Here is a 26,094-nt window from a genome sequence, read left to right on the forward strand (position 1 = left end):
CGAGGCACGAGGGGAGGGAGGCAGGCACGGAGGGACCGCGGACTCTGGCCCCTAGCTCCCCGAGAGCGCCCCTCGGATGCTGCTGGGGAGACCCTCCGGGCCTCTCTTTGGGGCCTCTGGGGCCCGCGGCTCAGACAGGTAGTTGGAAGAAAGAAGAACAAAGCTGCCCGCGGAGGCAGGCGGCGGTCTCGGGGCGCCCCGGGGCGGGGAGAGCCGAGGCCGAGGAGGCACCCCGCGCCCCCTGCCCCGCGGCCCGAGCGCCCCGTGCCGGCTACCTCCGCCGCCTCCCCTCACGCCTCCTCCTCCCCGAGAAATCGGCGCTTCCGAAGGGACGGGCGGCGGGCGGCGGCCGGCGGGCGGCGGAGGACGCCGGGCAGCGGGGAAGGCCGGCGGCGTGGGGGGGCGCCGGAGGAGGGGGTGGGGCGGGGGGCGAGGGGGTGGGGCGGGGGGCGGGGGCGGGGGCGCCCCCCGACTCCGCCGAGCCGGGCGGGCCCCGACCGCCACCCTGCCGCAATTTCCCTGTGTCATGGCTCCGGTCTCTTAGCAACAGCCGCCAGTCCGGCCGCCCCGAGCCGCCGCCGCGGGCTCAACTCCACCCGGCGGAGCCCGGCGCGCCGCAGCCACACAAAAGAGGCGCGAGGGCCGGCGGCGCGGCCGCAGGGGCCCGCCCGGGAGCGCCGCGCTAGGGGACGCCGGGAGCTGGAGGATGAGCGGCGGAGAGGAGGGCTCCGAGGCGGGATGCGGGATGCGGAGGACCTGACACTTCTTGGAAACTCTTGGAAATGGCTCCCGCCACAGCGCCGGCGGGGACTGCGAGCCTGGGGCGGGCGCTCGCCCCCGCGGGGCTGCTGAGCCGCGCTCGGATGCAGGGCCCCGGGGCGCTGTCCCTGCGCTCCGCCGTCGGCTCGGGCTGAAAAAGTTTCTCCATGGTTCCTTTGTGTCACCCGAGCGCCCGTTCGCCGGCCCCGACCTCCCTCGGTCTCCCTGGGTAAGTGAGCGATCTTGTGTGCGGAGAGTGCTGCCATTTTGAGCAATTCTGCCAGTCCCCAGCCCTTGGGGGCCCCTCCCCGCCCCTCGGGTCCCCGAGCCCCCGCGCCCCGGGCTGGTGTTCGGTGAGAGGCTTTTTCCTGGGCTGGCTACACGGGATGCGCTGCCCAGAAAAAGCTAGTTCAGGATTGCCCTCACTTGGCTCCTGCCTGTCTTCTTTCCAGAGGCGGACTCCCAGCTGCTGCACTCATGTGACTCCAGCTAACATCAATAAGCAGACCAAAGCCAGGGGCCAGGAGGTCGCCGCCCTGCCAGTGAGGGGCCGGGGTCGAGGACCTGGGTTGGGTACCGGGCACAGCACAGCGCTCCCAGCCTGTGGGATCCGAGCCTCCGAGCCTCAGAGTGGGGCTTAATCCATCATGAGCGGAGAACTTGAATGTCTCTCTTGGAAGCAGTTGTATTTTTAGACATCCCTCCTTTGCTTCCCCCATCCTCCATTCTTTAACCACGGTAAGACCAGCTCCAGGCAGTAAATTGCGAGGGCAGCCAAGCTGGACTGCTAAGTTTGTTTTCTTTCATTAGGTATAAAGGAAAACCTCAAAGGTGGGTCTCCCGTGGCATCTGACCTTTGTCTGTATTTCGTGTCAGATGATGATACATTAAAAGGGAGTACAGCCTTCAACAGAGCTGAAGGAATAATAAACGAGGGATTTAATTACTAGCTATTAAACTCATTTTAAAGATGTGCGGTAAAGGACTGTTGAAATCCATTCCAACCTTCCTTACATTCTACCGGAGCCAAAGCTGCCTTGCTGACGAGAAATCGAAGTGGGTTTCCTCCTCCCCCAAGGCATCCAGCCTCCCGGTGCACCTGATCAATGCCCAACAAAACATGTAGCCTTTCTGCGGTGGGAGAGCCACCCTGCCAACTGAGTCTGAGTTCGCTTCTAAAAAATGTCTGGTCCTTAAAGCCTTCTTAAGATAACCACGGATCTCCAGATTATTTAAGATGCTGGACTCCAAGGATCACTTAAAACAACAGTCTCTATGTTACAGCCACATAATAAATGTGCTTACTTATTTGGGATTAGAGATAGACAGTAAGCTCTTTTTTTTGTTTGTTTCAATCTGTACTTACTGGTGCAGCTTAAAGGTTTATAGATGTATTCTCTATACTGACCCCTCTCTTATCTACCTGGTGCTTCTCTTTACTGAAACCCAGCCAAGTCCCAAAGAGATATTGATTTGCAAATATTGCAAAGAGCTGATTACCATTTACATTCCCACTGATGGAGAAAAGATCCTGCCTATATTGATATAATGGAGGAACTCAAGGGCCAAAGCCTTTCACCCAATCACCAATTAAAAGCAAAATTCTACCTACCACACATTTTCAAGGGGGAATTTATTCTAAAACATGAATTATCTGATAAAGGATAGAAGAGCAAAAGGCTTGGGCGTGATATCTAAGTCTTTCAGTTCATACAATGTCCTTGATTTTAGCATCTCATAGGAGGGAAAACAACTAATGGGACAGAAAATGTTCTACTCTGGAGATACAGCAAGACTGTAATTTTTAGAGGCTGCCGAATAACTACAAATATGCATTTGTGAATTTACCTACCCAGGCTTTATTACAAACAACTAAATAAACTTCCTAAGAGTAGTCCATTGATTGTTGCCACCCTCCCTTCCTAAAAATGACCTCATGAGAAAGGGATAAGGGGGAAAAACAAAACAAAACAAAACAGTTTTGGCTTGGGGGAAATGTCATTCTACAAATCATCATATTATGTAGACGGCTTTACCTAGTTAGTTGCCTACTCATTTGAATACTGGGACTCTGTAGCATGCTCTTGGCACCTTAATAAGGGGTCAGAAAGCTATTATGGCAGAGTGTTAGTTGTTTTAATTGTAATTTTCCCATATGAGAAAAAGATCTTTCTCTTGGAGATTCCAGGGGACTTCTCAAATTCCCTGATGAAATCTGACACATGATACCTTTAAGGGAGTTCCTCTGAGGGAGGAAAGAAGGCCAGAAGGAAGAGCTCAGTTACATAAGCAGTTACCTAAAACTAAATATTCCACCCCAAGAAGCTGTCCAGATGTTGCTGAGAGGAGAGAAGGCTGTGCAAGGGATCTGCCTGCACATAGCTGTAGGAACAGGCATAGGTGGGAGACAACTTTGTGAAGGGATTTATTGTCAGAGTATTGCAATATCTCTGCTGCTTCCCCAGTGGTGAACTCTCTATTAATTATCTGAAGTAAATAAACCGCCTGCCTGCCATTATATGACCTTTGATTTTCATCCAGTGAAATAAATTCCTTTGCCTTTATACAGTAGTAACTTTCCTGACTGTTTTAGTGACTTTGGGCCACACATTGACAGATTCCCCAGCTTAGAGAGACTTGAAACTCCTGTGACAGCTCCCTTGAAAAATCTTCCAATTCCTGAAGGACTGAGGGAAAGAATCTTGCCAGGGAAGTCCTTAACCACTACTTTGAGTCCCTACATTTAGGTTTTACTAATGGTTGGAACTCCATTGTTCATTTCAAACCCTCATATTACCATGGAGTGTGTGGAGGAGATGGGTGGGGAGCGAGGAGAAGAAGGCATATTCTCAGATGGTTTTATCACCACATATTAGTTATTGCAATGTTTTATAACCACCTATTAGTTGTTGCAACAACGTTTCCCTTCCCTAATGTCTACCTGGCCCCAGCCTCTGTACACGGCCTTGTTTCAGTTAGTGGATAAAGGCCCTGGGGTGGGGGGCACACACGGAGTGGGATCTGGGAGTAGGGCAGCTGCAGCGTGAGATGTCACTGCAGCCAAGCTGACACCCTCTGACTGTCTTCCTCTGCTTTGCAGCAGGAGGAGGTGGCTGAGCAGCTAGTGGGCAGTTGGCGCCCTCCCTGTGCAAGCCTCCATCCCAGAGGCTAGTCCTGCACTCCAGGAGTTCGCCATGATCGCCACCGGCGGCCTGCTAAGGATTTCCGCCAGAAAGCAGGATCCACTCCGCCCCCCAAGCCAGATACCCAAGCGCAAGCGGAAAGCCAAGAAGAGACGCAAGAACGACGTGGTGGTGGTGAAAGGCAAGCTGAAGCTGTGCTCCATCTCAGGGCTCATCGCCCTCTGTGGGATCCTGGTGCTGCTGGTGGGCATAGCCATGGCGGTGGTGGGCTACTGGCCCAAGGCCACCGGGACCAATCGGGAGGGGGGTAAGCAGCTGCCGCCTGCGGGCAGCAGCCACCGCGTCCCAACCACGGCCAACAGCAGTAGCAGTGGCAGCAAAAACCGGTCCAGGAGCCACCCTAGGGCTCCAGGGGGTGTCAGCTCCAGTTCCGCGGGCGCGCCCAGGAGCACGCCTCCAGCACGAGCCGCCTCCCCTTCCTCCTCCTCCACGTCCGTGGGCTTCTTCTTCCGCATCTTCTCTGGCTACCTGCACTCTGACAAGCTCAAGGTCTTCGGGCCCCTCATCATGGGCATCGGCATCTTCCTCTTCATCTGCGCAAACGCGGTCCTCCACGAGAACCGGGACAAGAAGACCAAAATCATCAACCTGCGGGACCTCTACTCCACCGTCATCGACGTGCACAGCCTCCGCGCCAAAGACCTGGCGGCCGCCGCCGCGGCCGCAGCCGCCTCTTCGTCGTCGTCTGCCCCCGCCGCGGCGCCCCCCGGGGCCATACCGCTCAACGGCTTCCTCAGCTACGTGCAGTCGCGGGGCCTGGAGCTGAAGCCCGGGAGCTGCGGTGGCGCCGGGGACGCCTTCGGAGCGGCGGCGATGCTGGCCAAGGGCTCGTGGCCTCCTCACCCCGCGGCGCTGAGCGGCGGCCGCCCTCGGGGCGCCGCGTCCCCGCCGGACCTGGCCTCTTCCCCGCGCTGCCCGCGGGAGCCCCCGAGCCTGGTCGAGGCCGTGTACAGCGTCTACCGCGAGCGCTCGGGCGTGGCAGGCCGTCGCCGGGCCGCCGCTGCCACCGCCGCCGCAGCCGCTAGCAGCTGCAGCAGTCCGGCGCCCTGCAGCCCACCCGAGAGCTGGGGGCGCCAGAGCACCGCCAGCTCCTTCGTGGACTCCTCGCTGAGCGCCTTCGCGCTGCTGCCCTTGCAAGGGGACCGCGATAGGGGCGGGGACGCGGAGGGCGCGAGCTGCAGCTGGCAGAGGCCTCCGGGGGAACGCGGCTCCCAGGAGATCCCGAGGGGCGAGCTCGACCTGAGCATGACCAACCTCCGCGGCGCAGAGGGCAGCATGCGCGGGGCGCGCCAGGAGCTGGAGGAGCCCGAGGGCGCGGTAGCGGCGCGCGCCGCCAGGGGGCAGGGCGGCCGCCTGCCCAGGACCGGCAGGTACGCGGCCTTGCGGCGCCGCAGCACCAGCGGGCTCCCGGACTACCGGGCGCCGCCGTCCCCCGAGCCCCCGCCCTCCCCGGGGAGTGCGGACCCGGACTCCAGCCCTCTGGCCAAAGCCGCCTCCCCCTCGCCACCCCTGCGGCTGGAGGGCTCGCCCCCCACCAGGCGGGACTCCGGGAGCTCCCAGTCGGATGACCCATCCAGCAGCAATAAGGGCTACACACCCCTGCGGGAGGCCGGCACCTCCACCGAGTCGGTCTTGGACGCAGTAGCTGGTCAAACGCGAGACTCTGTGGCCGCCCCCGTTCTGGGTGCGGAGCAGAGCTCGCCGGAGGGTGCCAGCCAGGAGCCACCCACGGCCGAGCAACCTCAGCCGGTGCAGAGGCAGTTTACAAACAAGGAGAAACTCATCATGATTTCCAGGTCTCATGCCATAGGGGTAGAAGAAGAACTGGAAAGCACAGGCATTTAGAGAAAGGGGTGGGTTGGGGAGGAGGAAAGAGAAAATGGGAGAAACGCCCACTTGAATCAGTGCATTAACAGGTCCCTGTTTCTTTTGTGGACTGATCCGAGGACATCATTCAATATCCAAAGAGCTGCAGAATGTTATCCTTGAATTGCGTCCACAAGATTCCTGTAGATAACTCCAAGGATTTTTTTTTTTAAGCAAACTAGTCTTTTTATGTCCGATGGTGATTGTATGTTCAATGAAAACCAAATGTATTAAAAGGTCAGCAATCTAGTCCATTAGATAAAATCTTTTAATTTTCTTAGGATCAAAATAATATATTTTTGACAGTAACTGTGCACTTTACTCCAACTTTTTTTTTAATCCCTAATTTCCCGACCCCTGTACTCTGCGCTGGTTTTGCCCACAGCTGCTTGCGAATGGCAGGCTTTTTTCTCCCTTCCTTTGCGGAACATAGAAGAGTTTGTCTCAGTTCTCTTAGAATTGATGTTACTAACTGAAGTCAAAGCCAAAAGCATGAATAATTCAGGAACGAGCACTTTCCTTGCCCCACCCCACTGTGCTCACCACCCAATGCCCAAAAGCTTCTTCATTTTTAAACGGGTGTGTACGTTTTGCTACTAGGGTATGTGGTGGAGACTGGAGGGGACCAGGAACTAGATGGACTGTTACATTCCGAAATTTATATCAAGTACACCATGCTTTATTGAGTGTTATCACACCTGTATTGAAAATAGCATTAATATTTAAAATCTTTTTTAATAAAAGAAGTTTCCGAACAAACAGTTAAACATAATATTGCCTCATTTGCCTTGGAGCTAGCTCATCTGGTACCTCTGAAATATTTTGCTGTGACACCGCTACCAAGACTGTTGTGATCTTCCCCCAAAGTACTCAGCACCATTGTCGCATGTCCAGCGTATTTTTAAGCTTAAAATGTAGGGTAGTATTTAACATTTGGGAATTTATCTTTCAAATAGAATGAAACGTTAAGTAAATAGCAATATGCCTATGATACTTCTCATTTACCTGCAAGTATTAATTTGCAGAGCACCAGGCTTAATATTCTCTTCCCATCCTCTTGGATATCACTGATTATAAGTTAATGGTCTTGATCCATGGCCTACATAGACAAAAAGATAATGTTTTAATAATTTGGTAGATTGTTTACACTTGATGTCATTAAAAGTGAATTAGTTAATTTTCAAGACCAGGAGACAAGATGTGGTCATTTTGGTCTCCTTGGGCAAAGCGCTAGTCCTGTAGACAGAGTGCAGATTCAGAGCTGAGATTGGACCCAGCTGTTGGCATCTCCTAGCTGTGAGGCCTTGTACAAGTCACAAACTCTGAGTCTCAGTCATCTTTCTGTAAAATGAAGAGAACCAGACATATCTCATGGAGCTATGAGAGGAATAGAACAGGGTCAGGGTCAGAGGAGGGTTTATATGTGTGGAGTTTACCAGAACCCTTGGCCCACAGGATGTATTCAATAGATGGGGGTTATTGTAATTATTATTACCATTATAATATATTGCTGAATGCATAGTGTAGAAGAATGGACCTTCCTTGAACTTGAGCTCAAGAAAGTCTAGTCTGAAATCTGGGATATCCACCTATTATCTGTATAACCTTAGACAAATCACTTAATCCCTCTGGGCCTCTGGTAGATGATATAATCTCTATGATCTTCAGCTCTAAAAGCCTTACTTAAATTCAGGCTCTTGTCCTGGATGTAATCATATCACATTTGTACCTACAACTTGGCAAAGAGTGAATATACGTCATCAATTACCATTAGCTCAACATTCTGTAATACACTTTAAAAGGGCCTAATTTATTCTCAGATTGGATCTGCATTAAACCAGTAACTCACTTTAAGGCTGTAGATTAATATATTGGGCTCTTCTATAAAGCAAAAGTGAGTTTGCACTAAGGAGTGACATGCAAGTGTAATAAGACCTCAAGGTAGTGTTAAATTTCAACAGTCTCAATTGCTTTATCACACTTCCGAAGTAAATGTCAAACTTCCTTAGGTTTTCTTCTCCATTACCTTGGGTACTGGGTAATTTATATACTGAGATAGCGTGTTACTTCAAGGGGAAAACAGGTTCTGGTGTTCTACAATACTGTTTCCAGTCCTCGGAGAATGCACTGTAAATGCTACATTTATCAAATGCTAAGTGACATTTAGCAAATAATAAAGCTAATACCTCTTAGCTTAACTAAGGAGGGGTGGACAGAATACTGTTTATGTCTCACAAACTTAGTTCCATATCAGATAATATCTAACTTAACCATTGAACAATTTAACTAGATTTTTTTTCTGAAGATAGAAAAAGATGAGCTCAATTTTCCAAATCTTGGGAGGAGCCTGTGATTTCTTTAGACTTCAGAGGAAGTGTATAAGTGTAGTAATTCACAATTGTAACTTTCATAGGAGCAGAAATCTGCAATAATGCTAATTTTCACTCAGTACTTACTGTGGGTTCAGTACTATTGTAGGAGCTTGGTACACATGATCTCAGTGAATCCTCACAGCAACTCTATTGAAGTAGGATCATTCTTACCGCTGTTTTGCAGAGAAAGACACTGAGGTCAGAAAGATGGAATTGTTGTCCAGGGTTACACAGCTGGTAAATGGTGGATCCAGGATTTACACAGAGTTTGGAAGATTAGGTAGACCTGTCGGCAGATGCTGAGTTGAAATGGGCATTTCTGGAGACCATCAAAATACTTTATATATTCTTTATTTCCTGCCAGATCCCTTTCCAGACCATTCTTAGAGAAATGCAGAAAATTGTCAGAATGCACAGTCAGATAAAAAGCTGGAGTTTGTAAATCTTCAGACGGGCATGAACAAGTTTTTTTGTAAGTGACTTTTCAGGGGGTTTTGTACACAATAAATAAGAGTATTTGAAAGGGCCTTATAGATGATAGAATCCCCCCACCTTTAATTTATAAATGAGGTTTCTAAGATTTAGAAAGATGGAACAATTTATTCTGAGACAAACAGCAGTGGCAGGACACGAATGTTAAATTAAAATAATTGCAACAATTGGTGTGATGGTATTTTTTCCCTGAATTTCTGTCATGTACCAGCTGGGTGACCATGGACAAGTTACATAGTCTCTCTGTGTCTCAATTTCCTTTTCCACACTATAGGAATAATAATGTCCCTATCTTACAGGACTGGAGTAAAGATTAAATGAACTAATATTTGTGTAGAGTGCTTATAATGGGCTTGGAACATAGAGAGTATTATACAAAGGTTTGTTCCTTTTATTTAAAATAGAATCAACTGCTAAACAATTACTTCATATGACCTTCCTTTTTATTAATAGAATAATTTTAGGCTTAAAAATCTAAAGTATAAGGCAACATAGCATAGTGGCTCAAAGTGTGACTTAGGGGGTTATATAACGTTATAACTGGGTCTTCACATCTAGTAAATGGAGATAATAAATGGAATTTGACACATAGAGTTAATTATTTAAATGAGGACTAAATAAACGAATATAATTAAAGGACTTAGAACAACTCCTGGCACATAAAAATATTCAGTAAATGTTAACTACTATTATTAAGGCAAAATACAGAAAAGCAATTAGTAGGCTAAATTTACTACTCAGTAGTTAGGGACAACCATAAACTTAATGTACTAAAAAGTCTTTAAAATTTAGGTATATCAGAAAGAAAAATTAGACCTTAAAACATGAGGGCTTATGCTGCTGCAATGCCTCCTGATAGAACATAGAACTATCAAGAGCTAGACATATGCTCCTCATGGTCCCAGGATCATAATATTATATAACAATGAATGAACGCCCAAACTGGCACACTTGGCTATATTTAGCCACAATTATTGCATTTCCATTTATTGAGGCTAGCCGTATCAGAAAGGCCAGTGAAGTCCTTGAGGTCTCAGCCCCCTATTAGGCTTCAAGTAAAGATCAGGTGCTCTATTGAGTTATTTAAATTGTCTAGACAAAAGTTTTTTCTATATTAATTTTTTTCTTCAGTAATTTTAAGTTCTTTAAGATGCAGTTTTGATTTTTTTTGAGCTAGAGAACTTAAGAAAAACCCTCTGACACATAAAATTAGTACAGACTAAGTATATGGACTTGTATTTGGATTAGGATAGTATTTTTGCCACGATATAAAAATACATTTTATAAATAAGATCTTCTTGTGTTAAGGGTTGCAGTTTAAGATGGATATTTTTCTTACTTATAACAGAGAATAGGTTGATGTTTACGGAGTTTGTTTTCCATAAGCCCAGACTATTTTAAAATTTTTATTGTTATTTGGAAGGGAGGAGTAAAACTCATGGGGTGAATATTTAGACTAAATTTTTGAATGACTAACTCTGAAAAACAATCTAAGACACCCCACCCTACCCCAGGGAAGTTATCTTTGGGGTTTTTTCTTCAAAAAGGAATGAGATTCTTCTTTAAATTGATAAGAAAATTCAATGTTTTATCTATTAAGCCACCACCAGTTAAGGAGTCCAACTTTAGTCAAACTACCTGCAACTCTGCCAAGACCTGAGAAGCTCCTTATTTTCTGTATGCCATCCGTTCATCTATGACATCAGAAAAGCACTGTGCTAGTGCTGAGCCCACATGGGTGTGAACTACAGTAGGAGTTACAAATGCCAGCCATCCTAAGGACTTAGCCTTCATCCCAGAGCCAGAAGCATTTCAGGATTTCCACCACCTGGAAAGATATTGTTATTCCACTTGAAATGGGCTCTTAGCTATTGCCCCTTTAATAATGCCAGCTATGACATGGACATGGGCTGATTCGTTAGTAAGATAACATACTGTCATTGCTGGTGAAAAGACCGAAAAAGATTATGCAGATTCTCCTGGAGTGTTACCAAGTATGGGCCTGTCTCAATAACCTGTGCTTTCTGATCCTACATTGTGACCAAGTCCCACGAAGGCTGACTGTTAATAACAAGGGAGGAAAATAGGCAGGCCCAGTGGTGGAAGAAAAAGAGCATCCTGCCAAAAGAGAAAAAAAGATAGGCCAGAATCACTAGGGAAGCTTTTTGTTTCATAAAAGAGCATTTGGTTACTCTTGTTTATAGATCATTTTGTATGTAAAGTGTCTTAAAAATTGCAATAACTTTTATTCCTTAGCAAATATTCTTTTTGCAAATGCATGGCTAGACATTAATTCATATATTTTTTAATATTTAAGAAATTCAACACAACATTGTATTATTGATGCAAACCCACTTGATACTAGTAAATGCTAAACACCTAATAATATTTAATAATTGAAAAGAAATTTATGGGCAAATTTATGAACAATTTATTTTAAGTTGAGAAACTCCAGTATCTTTAAACTATGTCTATATGTCTAAAGAAAAAAAATCTAAAAGTTATTAATGACTGATATAACTAGGTGAGTTGAAGCAAACCAGATCAGAAAATGACTTTGTCTCAGTGGAGGACTTTTGCTATTGTTTTATGTGGCTAATTGCCTTTTCACTCCCTTTTGTATAGACACAACCTAAAAAACACCCGATTTCACCTGTAGTAGTAAGCAGCTGTGTTTCAATCTTCTGCCCTTTTGGTAAAATACACAAATTGCTTTCAGATGAGTTTCAGATATATTATACTCTGCCCATCATGAGTCAGATAGGCACTGTGGTAAGTAGAAAGGACAAAAATATCCTTTTTGTGTCTGTGAAAGACACAATTTCTGACCACAGAATCTTGTAATAGTATTGTTTCTGAGACAGGCACATAAACCGTAATTTTACTATAATGTGAATATTACAAGAGAGTTATGATACAAATCTTCCAGGTGAGTCTTGAGAAATGAAGAAAATGTCAGATAGGTACAAAAAGCTGGGAAAGGTGTGTTGGCCAGTGGGGCCAGCATGAGCAAATGCAGAACACAAAACACAATTTAAAAAGCCAGATTTTCATAAGGTAATTGATATTTAATTATTACCTAGTATCTCCATAGCATAGAGGTGTTTATTTTGGAAAAAAACAACAAAAACAAAACAAAAAACTATATATCTCTGATCTATAGATATAGATAAATAGATGTCTCCTTTATAAGTAGCAGAAGGATATTCGAAATTAAAATTACGATGGTTTGGCATTAAAATGCTCAAAATATATATACCTACATTCTATATTTAATGATTCATTTTTAACTGACCTTCACTAGCAGGGCTTCTTAACTGAGAAGTATCAGTACATAGAACTAACAAACTAAATTCTTATTGGATCTAAGCTATCTTTATGAGCAAGAATGATTTTTGCTGAATTATACATTGCTTTAAAATTACCATTAAATTTGAAATTTCAGATTCTGGAAATCATTTCCCTAGACGTGTGTATAAAGAGATAAAACTGAGAGGAGAATCTGTCACTTGGCAACACTGTTTGGATCATGGATCAAGTGTGTTGATCCATGTACCGTAAAGACTGGAGACAGCATAAACTTGGGGGTTGTTCTATCAAGCCACAGGTCATTTTTCAGAATCTAGACGTGATAACTGAATATATTTCTACAGATTTCTACATCAATTTTGCAGCAGCATTTATATCAGGAAACATAAATAATTTATCTTTGTTAATAATAAACATCCGGTTTTTTGTTCCTCACGTATGTGTTCATAGCAAAAGGAAAGGTTAAGACCCAGACATACTGTCGCAAATGTGTATGAGTATTGTTTCTGGACTGGCACCAAAAACACTATGCCTTTTGATTTTTAAACAGCCAGTCATTTTGAGATAGTCACTGAAAACAGATTTGGCCAGAATAGCAAAGTATAGACGCAGCTTAATACTTTGTTTATGCACAAAGCTGCAAACAAAAAGATATAGGCAAAAAACCTGCTTTTCAATACAAATATTCTATTAAAGTAAAAAAAAAATAATTTTATTAACAAAAGTATAATTTTGTTAGTTTGAATTCCTCACATAATTACTTGATTTCTTCAAAATCTTTTTAGTGCATAAACACAGTCAAGGCAAACATATAAAATGTGTTTTCTAATCCATGAAAGTGAGAATTCTGCAAAACCACTTTGCATTATAGATACAATTTAATAGATATCATCAGTTATGGTTTATTGTCAGAGCCACTAATAATTCTTCCATAAGGTTATATCTATTGGTAAGAAGATTAAAAATTGGAAATGCTGGTAGATAAAATGCTGTGGTTAATATGTCGTGGTAAATGATATCAGGAAGCACATAGAATTCTTGATAAAGAGCAAGAAAATTCAAAAGACTAATTTGGTGACCTAAATACTAATCCTTCTGCTTATGTAACCATTGCAGGTTAATGTGTTTGGAGCACTAAATACGACTTCAGTGCTTGCTCATTTGATTGTACAATTTATTCTATTTGTATTTCTAGTTTTATTTCAGCTTCATGCCTGAGAACATCTCTTGATTTATTAGTCTTGCTTGGGATTACTACTTTAAAAAATTGATTGCATTTATAGTGATAGTAATAGTAATAATAATAATAGTCTTAAAAAAGACCGAAAAGTAATTTGAGCACTAATAATAAGTAATTGTTTGCGCCCCAATTTTTTATATCTTCTCAAATAGAGAGTAAATTGACTGATATCTTCTGGAAACATGTGCCGCTGAAAAGCCAAAACACAATTGAAGTGCATGTTTGCAATCTCCTCGTTCCTCAAATCCCATGGATGTCCAAAACTAGAACCTTTCTTTGATTCACGTAGGATATTCTGACTAAGTCAGAGAGATGCTGGTGAATGCTTTCCAAGATTTCTTTTATTATAAAGTGAATGGAAAGGACATTTAATAATGCTATACCTGCCTGAAAAAAATGCCAGCTTTCATTAAGTCAGTGGCAATTAAATGCAACACTTGGCAAATAAATTGAACAAAGCATCTGGCTAGCCTGTAAGTATGAATCATCTTCAATGGAAGTACCAAATTATAGTAAAAAAAAATAAAGGGATATAAAAAGGAAAATAAAATTCAGACATGATTAGGGCCATGAGTAAAAATAATCCAAGTTGATATGTGGCAACTTGTAATGCAGCATAATTTTAGAAAATTATTTAGTGATTGTATAAATGTGACATGCCTGAAAAATGTTAATTAAACTGGTTTACACAATGGTGGAGATGTATAATTATTTAGACATGCTCCCACAGTCCTTTGGAAGAAAATTGTAAATTCCAGCTCTAAAAGGCTGTTTGGATTATAACCCCTGGTGCTGAGGGTTGAATGCAAAGCCTTTTTATCCACTGAAAATGATGAGATCCTGAAAGTGTCACAGGCTTGCCTCACTCTTCTCTGATTTCATTCACGCAGATTAGAAAGGGCAACTTGAACAGCAAGGAGCATCTATATCTTTAATGCTTTCTCTTTTACCAACATCTTTCAGCACATTTAAGTCATGGAGGAAAGACAGCAAAAAGATACTAGTTTGGGTCTCATAAGGAGTAATCCATCCATTGTATCTTTTAATTTATAGGCACTCCTTATAATCTTAAAGACAGAAGAAGGGGGAAGATTATCTATTAAAATCCGGAACATTCTTCCATCATGTCTAAAACTAATATGCCTGCTTGAGATTGATTTCTGAGTCTTGGCCTGAATTACAGATTTGGGAATCAGCCTGTTGCAATAAAAATTAGAATTGATGATAGAAATGTTAGTGGAAGGATACCTGGGACTTTGAGTTGCAAATGTAATGGGCTGAAGGAGATCCTGGTGGTGTGATTAGTGTTCATGTATGTGCACACACACGTGCATCAATGAACGAACTATTGAAACTTAAAGCAAGTCAACTTTGTAACTTACTGATTTTGAAGTCTGTGAACAAAAGTAAATACTTTTGAGAATAAATCATCACATGCCATAGCAAGAAAACCTTTGCTTCAGGCAGATAATAGGACTGACAAACTATGTATGCCATAGTTCTAATGACATAGGCTGTGACCTTAAGAAAAATTGAAAAATTCCAAAACAAAATTTATATGTCATAGAATTTGGTCATGGCCCAGGCTTAGGAAGAAACTTGATCATATTTATACTAGCGAAGCGATACATAAGACTTGATGAATTCCATGGAGAGTTTTTATATTATATTTTGGTTTTCATGTGAAATTGTTTGGATTCTCATTATGCCCACCATAATCAGAATTATGAGCCTAAGTGAAGACTGAAGTATTTTGGAGCTCTGGTCCTTGCTACATGGGTTTAATTAGACAAGAAAATGCCCTGAAAGTGAGGTGAACCAAACAAATGTCAACTTTACAGGCATTGAAATTGATTTCAAAATGTTTGCATCATTAAATTAAAATAATAACAATTCATTAGCCAATTACATTGCTCAATTTGAACATACAGGATTTTTCCTCCTAGATTCAAATTTAAAAATTCAGAGATGGTCAAAATAATTTTGAAAGAGCTTATGTTTGTTCTGATGCCAGGTGGGGGTCTTCTGAGGGAGGATTTGCTATGAAGAGTGTTCCAAGAACACTCCAAGTGTAAAGCCATAAACATTCATTTGTGGAGATGTCATACACTTGAAGATAACTCGATTTTCTCTAGTTTGGTCTTCATAAAACTAGACTGTGACTTTCTCCTTGCACTCCAAAGCAGAATGTAATCCTTGTTTACAAAATAAGCAAAACATACCTTTATAGCAATACACATTTTATCTTATCACACTATATTATGCCTAGGGAATTTCAGTTAAATGGTACCATTAGTTTTCCCTTCAATTTTGGTTTTCTTTAGACCACAAAGTGTTCAAGGCTGGGTCTAATTGGCATAAATGTGGTGTGAATTTTACCACTAAAGAGCAAATCTGTTATTATTATTATTATTTTTGAGACGGATTCTTGCTCTGTCACCCAGGCTGGAATGCAGTGGTGTAATCTCGGCTCACTGCAACCTCTGCCTCCCGGGTTCAAGCAATTCTCCTGCCTCAGCCTCCCAAATATCTGGGATTACAGAGGCCTGCCACCACACCCAGCTAAATTTTGTATTTTTAGTGGAGACAGGGTTTCAACATGTTGGCCAGGCTGGCCTTGAACTCCTAATCTCAGGTGATCCACCCGCCTTGACCTCCCAAAGTGCTGGGATTACAGACATGAGCCACCACACCTGGCCCAAATCTGCTGATTTAGGTTAAAAAACAACGTATCCTACTCTATCCTTATTGAAAACCTATACTGATCATTGCCCAATTTTCCCTTGAGTGTGTGCTAGAATGCTAGGGCTCTACTGAGAAATTTCAAAAACCATTTTATTTTTTTATTCATATAAATTTAAAGAGTACAAGTGCAATTTTGATACATGGATATCTTGAATAATGATGAAGTCTGAGCTTTTACTGTGTCCATCACCTGAATAATGTACATGGTACCCATTAAGTAATTTCTCATCACCCATTCCCTCTCACCCTCCCACTCTTTCAAGTATCCAATTCAAAACTATTTTAAGTTAAGGAGTTAGTATTTAAAATATATCAATAGCCCATTTCAGACGGCTTTGTGTCAAATCACTTTCCCATGCTTTTATCCCTAGATGACTCAGTTGTCTTCACATTTTTTGTCCAGTGTAAAATTTTAGATTTCCCTGCATCTTGCTCCCCCTACTGCCAAGTAGGTGTATGTGCTCCTTAAAGTAAAAACAAATGCCACATTCCAAAGTACTTTTTGAAATGCTTTTTCTATAAAATGCATGCCCTTCCCTGTTGTCCCCGACCTCCCACCAAAATGTGAAGTGATCTGGATAATAACATTTTCTTTTTATCACCATTGCTCCCATTAATAGCATATGCTTACTCTGTATTCTTTCTGAATTCTTTTATGTAGCTAGGCTCCCATCCTGGAAATGTGAACAAATGTCGGTCGCAAGACTCACTGCCAGTTTTCTTTAACCAGAAGTACTAATGCCGGCCACACTTCTCACCACTGTTCCTTCTATTCATCAATTTCTTTAGCAAACATTTATCATAGACCTTCTAATTTTCAGACTCTGTCTTTAAGAATGAAGATATCAAAAATATGTACTTTTTGACCTTGAAATGTCATATTCTAGTAGAGGACACTGATATGTAAACAAATAATTTCAGTGTGTGACATGTGGAGGAGAATTTTATGAAAATAGCATAGTCAAGAGTGTACATTTTCAGCACTGAGCTAGCTCTAAAAACTTTCTCATCTGCGAAATAGGACAAGTACCTACCTCAGCAGGTTTTTGTGAGGATTAAATGGCACAAGGCATGTAAGGCCGTGTGTCTGGCATATGGTGGGTGCTCAGTAAATGCCGGCTACTAATATTACTAGTTAATAATGACATGATAATAACCAGCAATTATTTGGTTTCCAGGAGTAGGAACTATTCTCTCAATCACTCACCACTTGGAAGTTTCTTCCCCTGGTGTGATATAGCATTTTGAATCATTCAGGGTTCACTCAGAAAGCAGAGGCACTGTGAGCTATCTATGGCACAAGGGATTTAGTTCAAGAATGGGATGTTGTCTGGTCATAGGAGGATCTGGGGAAAGTGATGTTCCAGGAAGGAATTTGGAGTTTCTGGGGAAGTCACCAACCTGAGAAGTTAAGCACGTCCAAGCACCGAAATAAGGCTGCAAACTGAAGACACGGGGAAGCCATCGGAAGCTGTGCTTCTGTATCGCTACCATCTCTGTGGATCTGCCACCTGGAGTGAGATGGGGGGCCTAGGGCTGCTCTTATTCCAGGTGGTCATCCTTCAGAAGAAGAGCTGGCTGCGGAGAGGGGGAGAGTAAGGACAGGCTGGAGCCCACCGTTGCCACTGCATCTGCTGTAACCTCATCGAACGCAATGACCCCCAAGGGCAACAACTGCTGTGTTACTTCCACCTTCTTCAAATTGGTCTTCTGGCTGACTCTAACTCAGAATCCTACAGAGCGGTATATTCTGAGAAAATAGGTCTAACCTAACCAAGTCCACATGGTTAAAAAACACCAGAGTCCATCTGTTGTCAGTTTGGCATCCATATGCACCTCTTTAACTATATTTAATTTCTAAATAAGGACATAAGCAACATCATGCTTCTACCTAATGTGATGTAGCTGTCTCTCACACACCTGAAAACACAGCAAAACTCTCTACAAAAAAGAGTACAAACTGAGTCTTCTTTAGTGATGCTCATTCTTGTAGCTAGTTCACCTCCAACCCTTTGCCACCCTGTAGTTTAAATATTGAGGTACATAATCAAGTGAACTACTATTAACATATCATAAGTTAGATAAAAGAAGAGTCAGAGCAAGGAAGAAAGAAATAAGTTTTCATATTTTCTATTCTCTTCACTTTGAGCAAGCACATTGGTTGGTTGTGATTCCCTTTCTGGCAGGTGACCCAAGCCTTCCTTCTTGAAAGGTCTGTGCCCAGAGCTGTTCTGCCTATATGGGGTTGGTGTAGTTTTTCCTTACAGGACATAGTAATTCTAACAGGCACTATCAGTATCTCCTGCATTCCAGACAGCCTCCTTACCCACACTGTGTAGTAGCAAACCAATTTCCACTTGATAGTCAGAATAGTCACATCAGCTAGTACAGGCACTCCTTTCTTTGCCAAGATGACAATCACAACTTCCAGTTTAATGGAACCAACACTTTGTGCTTCATGGAAGCATCCCTGTCTTGGGAACTAAGATCTTTAGACTAGCATAGCCCAGAATTGCAGCTACTGGAAGCAAAAATTTCACATACGAGTGAAATTCACTTACTAGTCATTAGAGGTAACAGTGGGAGGAATCACTTCCATTTCTACCCCTTCATCATTAGACACGTGAATCATAACTATGGGAAAGGCATCAAGGCATACTGTTTGCTGACTTGGAGAATATACCATATTCTAGAGAATGTTACCCCAGCCTGCAAAGTGTTGCCACACAGCTGGTGTTACAACTAAGTCTTCAAAAGGCCATTCCATCATTCCTTCAGGCTAGTTGTTTAGATGACTGAAACTGGTGAATTTCATGAACATGAGCCCATTGACAAGCCACATTTACTGTAAAATTAGTTCTATTGGCAGAATCAGAACTATGTGGAATATCATGATGATGAAAAAGACATTCTGGAATCCACAGATGGTGGTTTTGGCAGAAGCATTTCACTAGGGAAGGCAAATCTATATCCAGGGTAGGTGTCTATGCCAGTGAGAATAACACACTCTCCCTCCCATGATGAGAGTGGTCCAATGTGATCAACCTGCCACTCATACTGGGGGCTTATTATTGTCTCTGCTGCCATGGCAACTTTGTTCATGAGCCCAATGGGAAAAAATACAGTATGCATATACCCATGTTCATAACAGCATTATTCATAATAGCTAAAAGGTAGAAACAACCCAGGTGTCCATAGATAGATGCATGGATAAACATAATGTGGGATATACCCACAGTGGAATATTATTCAGCCTTAAAAAAGGAAGGAAACTCTGACACATGCTGCAACATCAATGAACCTTGAAGACATTCTGCTAAGTGAAATAAGCCAGTCACAGAAGGACAAACACTGTATTATTCCAGTTATACGATGTCACTAGAGAAGGCAAATTTATGCAGACACAGAGTAAATTAGAAATTACCAGGAGTTGGGGGAAGGAAGGAATGGGAAGTTGTTTAATGAGTACAAGGTTTCAGTTGGAAAAGATTTAAAAGTTCTGCAGACAGACGGTGGTGATAGTTGCATAGCAATGTGAATGTAATTAATGCCACAGAACTGTACACATAAAAGTGGCTAATAAGGTAAATTTTATGTAATGTACTTTTTACTAAAAATCTAGAGATTAGGTCTTACTCTGTCATGCCCAGGCTGGAGTGCAGTGGCACGGTCATAGCTTGCTGTAGCCTCGAACTCCTAGGCTCAAGTGATCCTCTTGCTTCAGTCGCCCAAGTCGCTGAGACCACAGGTGCAAGCCACTGTATCCAGCTGTTTTACCAAAATGTAAAAAATAATTTAAAAATGCAGTAAACAAAGGGCTGTCAGTTATTCACTCCTCAGTATGAATTAAGCCAGATACATTCGTGTAAATACCTGTGCTTTAGGAACGAGGGTTATGACTAAATAGGAGAAAACAAAGGTTGTAAGTCTGGCACCTGTGGTGCTACTCTAGGAGAGCACATTAAGAGGGGGATAAAGTGGAAGGTGATGCTTAATTTATCAAAGATTAATTTATCAAAGTCTTTCAGAGTAAAATGGCAGAGGAGTGTAGTAAATGCCACTTGAGACAGCTGCCTGACTTGCAGTTCCTTCATCCTTCTGTTCACACCTGGCCATAGCTAATTGACCCAGGTATTGACACCAGACCTGAGCTTGGCCAGTCACATTTTCTTTCCCATACGTTTAACATGTGGAGGAAGGAGAACCAGAGACCAAGAGCCCTTGAGGTTGGGTCTCATTGTGTTAACCACAGTGCTCCAAATAGTAGGTCCCCAAAATCTTGTCACTGAGGTTCCTGAAGCTGCCTGGCTCCTGCAAGGGTAAGCCTGATTTTGCTGTCATTGCTGTTGTTGTTAGACATAACAGATTATTCCAGTTCTCCTTCCTCTCAATTTGTTTTCTTTTGTTTTTGCTTATTAGCTAGAGTTGGCTATTGTGCTTACAATGAAAATACCTGAAACTTACAAGGAAGCACAGGAGATTCCTTATGCCAGAGTTTAATGGGTATCTCTCTCCTCCTCACATTGCCCTTGGTATTCAATGTCAGGTGTGCAAGTGAGTGGCAAGTACACTCAGCACCCAATTAAAAGGAATATTTTATTATTAATTTTTATTGGGGTAAAATACACATATATACTTTACTATTTTAACCATTTTAAGTGTGCAGTTCACTGGTAATAAATACAATTATATTCCTTTGTTCTAGGAATTTTTGACAAATTGATACCACTTGCTCTCATAACAAAGACTAAACATTTATGAGTATCTTCACACACACAAGAATACTCCCAAGTCACAGTCAATGGTCACTCAAATAATAATTGATAAAACTCTTCTAGAACAAACTACTTTGAACTGTCCCTTCAATTTTACTGTAAGAAGATTCGACACTGCTAGCCCTTTTTTTGTTCCTGTGGCTCAAGATAAGTTTAGTGCTTCTAATTTGAGGAATAGAAACTCTATGTAAATTGAATTATCGTAATTAGCTTACAGATCACTGTAGTACTTATACACTTTTCTTCCCTTTGAGGGTTTTTTAAGAGAAAGTCACACAATAAGGAAAAAACCAATAAAATTTAAATAGTATGTTTGTTGTTCATTTGCGTTAAAGACAAATGCTTGCTAAATGGAATTTTTTAGAATTTTTTACTGGATAGAGTTGGCCTCCTCAGCAGCTTCATCTGAGGAAAAATTTAATCACAGCAGCATACCTTTTTCTGAAACTCTCTAAGACAACATTTACCCCAACCTAGGCCTAATTTAAAATGCAGGTACAACACACACACACACACACACACACCCCTATTCTGTCTGCTGTGATGAGTAAAGGTGGTTAGAGCTGGAGCCAGAGAATTGTGAACAAATAATGTTTCCTTGTGTTCCATTGCCCTAGGTGATGGTTCTCAAAATACTTGAAACAGCAGCACCAGCATCACCTGGGAGTTTGTTCAAAATGCAGCTTCTCAGGCCTACCCCTAGGACTGTTGAATCAGAAACTCTGGAGGTGGGACCCAGCAATCTGTATTCTAACAAGTTTAACAAATGCTCCAGGTGATTCTGATACATGCTCAAGATTAGGAACCATGACACTAGACTACCATGAATGCTGATCAGTCATTTTTCAAAAATGTTATCTTTTGGTTCCAAAAACTCTGACAAGGGAATATCCATGGATGAGGAGATAGGTCACTCTGAGTGGACAAAAACATCAACAACAAAACTGAATGTGTAACACCTTATTGGGGGCATGGGAGGGCAGGGAAAGAGGAGGGAGAAGCTGTCATCAGAATCACCTTAATTCCAATGCTCCTTTTGATTCCATCACAATAACTGATGGGGAAAACTCAGACTTACCTCAACTGCCAAGGTGCTAAAGGGATTTCAGAATCATGTAGTTCATCTCTGCCTTCTTGGTTCAAGGTTAAGATAGCCTCATCACAGCCCCTGTGGGTGACTTTCTTCCCACTGATCCCATCCCCTTGAGTGCAAATATAAAGTAGAGCATACCCAGTGCATTAGTCTGCTAGGGATGCATAACAAAATACCGCAGGGTAAGTGGCTTAAACAACAGAAATTTATTATTTTTTTTCATAGTTCTGGAGGCTAGAAACCCAAGACAAAGCATCTGGAAGGTTTGTTTTCTCCTGGGCTTCTCTCCACAGCTTGCAGGTTGCCATCTTCTCCCTGTGTCTTCATATGGTCTCACAGAGGCATGGTCTCTGTCTCTATGTCCAAATTTCCCCTTCATATAAGGACTCTGGTCATATTGGATTAGGACCCATCCTAATTACCCCACTTCAACTTAATCAACCCTTTAAAGGCCCTATCTCCAAATGCGATCACATTCTAAAGTCCTGGGGGTTAGGACTTCAGCATGTGAATTTTGGGGAGGTGCAATTCAGCCCATAACACCCAGAAAGAAATAAGTTCTGCTGGGGCAGCCTTCCATGAAGCCTCCTGCTTAGCTACCTTCTCAATGAAGACACCAAAACCTTCCCTGTCCCTGTCACTTATTTATAACAATACCTGAAGGAGTTCTTTAACTCAGGGCTTTATAAAGACAATAAAAATATTGAAAATGATTGATCACATTTCATGGTATAAGAATGAAATAGACTTTCCAGTTTTCATAAGTATAGTTATACTTACGTGTACACACATAAAAGTGTTATGCAGTACAATTCCAGTATAAATATAACTTAATAAAAATTGGGGAAATTCTAAACTGTCAATCTAAAATGAGTGACAGAGACCAACACTTCAAAGCAAAGAATTCATTCAGGAAGAGCCAGGGATTGCAATGAAAGATATGTGTGCTATGGCAGACCATAGGCACATCAAAGGGGAATGGGGAAAGTGAAAGCTTTTAAGACAAAAAGGAGTCCGCAGAAGCTGTTTTGAAACAAACCATTGGTTACAGGGGCTTGTTGCAGGAGCTGGCATTAGCTCATGGGTGGAGGCAGCTGTTGTGAGGAAAGTTTCTTTGTGCAACTGGCTTATCTGGAATGCTGCAGCTTTGAGGAATTCCTTGCACAACTGCCATCATAGGCAGGCGTGCAGGAGGTCCCTCCTTCATGGCCTCCTGGCTTCATGTATTAAGATTTGACATTGGTGACTCCACTTTGATACTGATAATTTTCCCAAAACTATTTGTGGCTAAGTAAATTGTTTCTCTCTGAATTCTTTTTTCATCATCCAGGTGTAGTGTCCAGAGCTCTCATCACCTTTTCTGTGCCTTTCTGTGCCCTGCAGGAGGGTCTCCACTACCAATGGCAAAAAGGACTTTGCCTTTGGTCTTATAATTGCTTCAAGCATGTAATGCAAATCCCCACACTCATTCACTGCTAAAAATTTTGCTTCTTCCAGGGAACTCTGCTTCTTCCAGTAGACAGCATGCAAAATGCCTGCTGTCAGTTGCTTATTACCCAGGAAGTGGGCCTCTCTGTCTGGGTGTAAATCAACTGCTTTCTCTATCTTTGTTGTGCTGTAGGGGTGGGAGGGTGATATAGTCCACAGCTTTTGGTTGGTGGACTGACTGTCTTCATCTTGGTAACCCGTTGAAAACAGAGCCTGAGACATGGATTTGCATGGAGATTGTTCATCACCTTCTTCTACAACTGCCTTCCTCTACAACTGCCTTCCTGGCCAAGAGTTGAGAGCTGATAGTGTGAATGCCCTAATCTGCTGGTTTGGATCAAATAGCCTCAACTAGCTAAAGGCTAGACTCCTTACCTGCTCGAAAAGCACATAGTGCAAAATTGAAGCCCACACTTCGCTGAAAGATCAGGTCCTCTGAATTGGCCTGGAGATCTTTAAATGTTAACTTAATTTTAATCAACATATTTTCATTGGCATAGGTCCTTGAGTTCTCCAAGTATTATAATGGTATGTGAGTTTTGAGGAGCCACTTTTAACCCATTTGACCTCACACACATATATTACAGCTGGGGTGAATGGCATGTGGGTGCAGCACAGAACACCTGAGAAGGTAAAGAGCACCTGTTTAGCAATTTCAGTTCTCCTGCATGCTGTGTCCCATGGGAGTTAAGAACCTGAACCAATATGTACTGAAAATAAAGTTTTAAATCATATGCACCAGAACTTCTGAAAACCAAAGCAAATACTGCCTAAATAGACTAATACTGAAAAAAAAAAAACAGAGGTGAGCACATAGTGTATGGACAGAATGGAAAACCTAGATTGGGAGATAATTCCAGGTACAAGGAAGCAGAGAGATGAACCCACAGGAAGAGTTGAAAAAGCCTGCAGTTTTCAAAGGGAAGTTCTTATTTTCTGTAACTATTTCTATAGCTGCTGCTTTTCTGCTGTTGTGATTATTTATAGACAGTCAAAAGAGTCTCTCTTTTTCATGTGTACGTTCCAATTAAAATCTGGCAGCAATTCATCAGACCTGTGAAGGCAATGCTGTAACTGTGTCAGCATCACAGATAACTTGTGCAACCTGGTGCCAGCTCCTCAAATTCAGTTTCTTTCTCAGTAAAAAATAAATATTTGGAGCCCTTTATTGATAAGGTAAGCAGTGAAAGGGCTTGGCCATGGGACAAAATATTTTGACAAAGTCTTCATGGTGGTTTTCATTGTTGGTCTCTCCATGTGTGTCCAGTTCCATAAACAAAAGTTCTATCCCAATGTTGTGCTCCCGCTTTGAGCAAAAATATTATTTCTGTGGAATATAAATTTTCTCTCAGCTTCTCACAGTTCAATGATTCCTGGCAACATCAAAGAACTGAGACAACAAAATGAGGTGCTTTCTGAACACAAAGAAGCCGGGTCCTTCAGTTTCTTTCAAGAAATAATGGTGTCAGCAACACCTCTCAGCTGAGATTATCATAATCATAAATGGCCCTAACCAACCGGAGAGATGCCGAGTGGTTATAGCATGGGCAGACATGACATTTTCAAGCCAGAGCACATCTAGCATTTGAAGATATTAAGATTTCTTGTTATTTTGTAATGATTACTGCATCTTACATACTTGGGAGAGAAGAGCAATGAAGTATAAGAAAAACCTGAAAATGAATAATTGTTGGGAAGAATGATTTGTTTAAATAATAAAGAGCATCCGTGGGGAATGCTGTTCCACAAATATTACCCCAAAACTGTGTGACTTGAGGAATGGCACAGGAGATGGATTTTTCTTTTGTGTGTGAACAAAAGCGAGATAAATCCCAACAAATTGCACAATGCCTTTTCCATTCTCATCCACATATGTAACCTCGTTTCCTTCTCTTTGGAACTGACCACCATGACCATGTCCTGGCCTCATGGAGCCAGATGTAAGTCAGTAAATGTAACTGTGGGAAACAAAACAAGAAAAGCTGACTGCTTCCTAAGGCTCACGCATGTCCACATTCAGTGATGAGGGATGGACTTCCTGTTCCTCAGCAGAGAAGAATGGAGTCCACCCACAAGTTGGTATGTGAACTTATTATTCAAGCCAAGTAAGTTAATCCATGTGGGGATATAAATTTATTCAAGCAGATTTGAGTCAGTGTTGATCTGAAAAGGTAGGTGTTGATACCAAGTACCAGAGTTCCCACCTAAAATAAATCCACACTTATCACAGATCAGTGGTTCTCAATGAAGGGTGATTTTTGGTCCCCCAGGGAACACTTGGCAATGTCTGGAGACATTTTTGGTTGTCACAGCTGGTGAGTGTGTGTGCAAGTGTGCATGCGCGCACTTGCTCATGCTTCTGGTATTTAATTGGTAGAGGCCAGGGGTGTTGTTAAATACCCCATAATACACAGGACAGCCCTCTCCCCTCCACCCAACAAAGAATTATTTGGCCCAAAATGTCAACTGGTGTTCAGGATAAGAAATGCTGTGATATGTTAAAGATAGCCACAAATGTTTTTCAGCTTCTTTCATCAGGAATGGAATTTATTCCTGCCTGTGACTTGCCCTGACTACTAGAATGCAGTGGGTGTCATGTTCAAATGCCAGAGCTGAAATCTCAAGGGGCCTTTTAGCTACTGCTTTTGCCCCTTGGGGATGCTGCCCTGAGACCATCATACCAGAAAGAAGCCCAAGATGAAAGTCCAGGAGATTAAAAGACCCATTTGTCCCACATACACCTACAAGGTCA

At 42.6% G+C, this 26,094-nt stretch overlaps 1 protein-coding gene across 4 annotated transcripts; it reads left to right on the top strand.

Moving 5' to 3' along the window:
- Positions 1–47: 47 nt before the first annotated feature.
- Positions 48–13,935, top strand: TMEM200C (transmembrane protein 200C). 4 transcript variants are annotated; one of them, XM_016933341.4, is made up of 3 exons: positions 48–138; positions 545–988; positions 1,212–13,935. In XM_016933341.4, exon 3 carries the CDS (start codon positions 3,954–3,956, stop codon positions 5,805–5,807), a length of 1,854 nt encoding a protein of 617 aa, XP_016788830.3. In that variant the 5' UTR covers positions 48–138; positions 545–988; positions 1,212–3,953; the 3' UTR covers positions 5,808–13,935. The 4 variants fall into 4 exon arrangements, with proteins under 4 accessions (XP_016788830.3, XP_054528298.2, XP_016788831.3 ...); XM_054672323.2 differs by having other exon boundaries at positions 3,860–13,935; XM_016933342.4 differs by lacking the exon at positions 48–138 and having other exon boundaries at positions 461–988; positions 1,212–1,497; positions 3,860–13,935.
- Positions 13,936–26,094: the final 12,159 nt, after the last annotated feature.

This window comes from Pan troglodytes, chromosome 17 (genome assembly GCF_028858775.2).
Source record: "Pan troglodytes isolate AG18354 chromosome 17, NHGRI_mPanTro3-v2.0_pri, whole genome shotgun sequence".
Taxonomy (NCBI): domain Eukaryota; kingdom Metazoa; phylum Chordata; class Mammalia; order Primates; family Hominidae; genus Pan; species Pan troglodytes.

Excerpts from the sequence above, each read along its gene's own strand:
- TMEM200C (XM_016933341.4), top strand. The coding sequence starts at position 3,954 with ATGATCGCCACCGGCGGCCTGCTAAGGATTTCCGCCAGAAAGCAGGAT.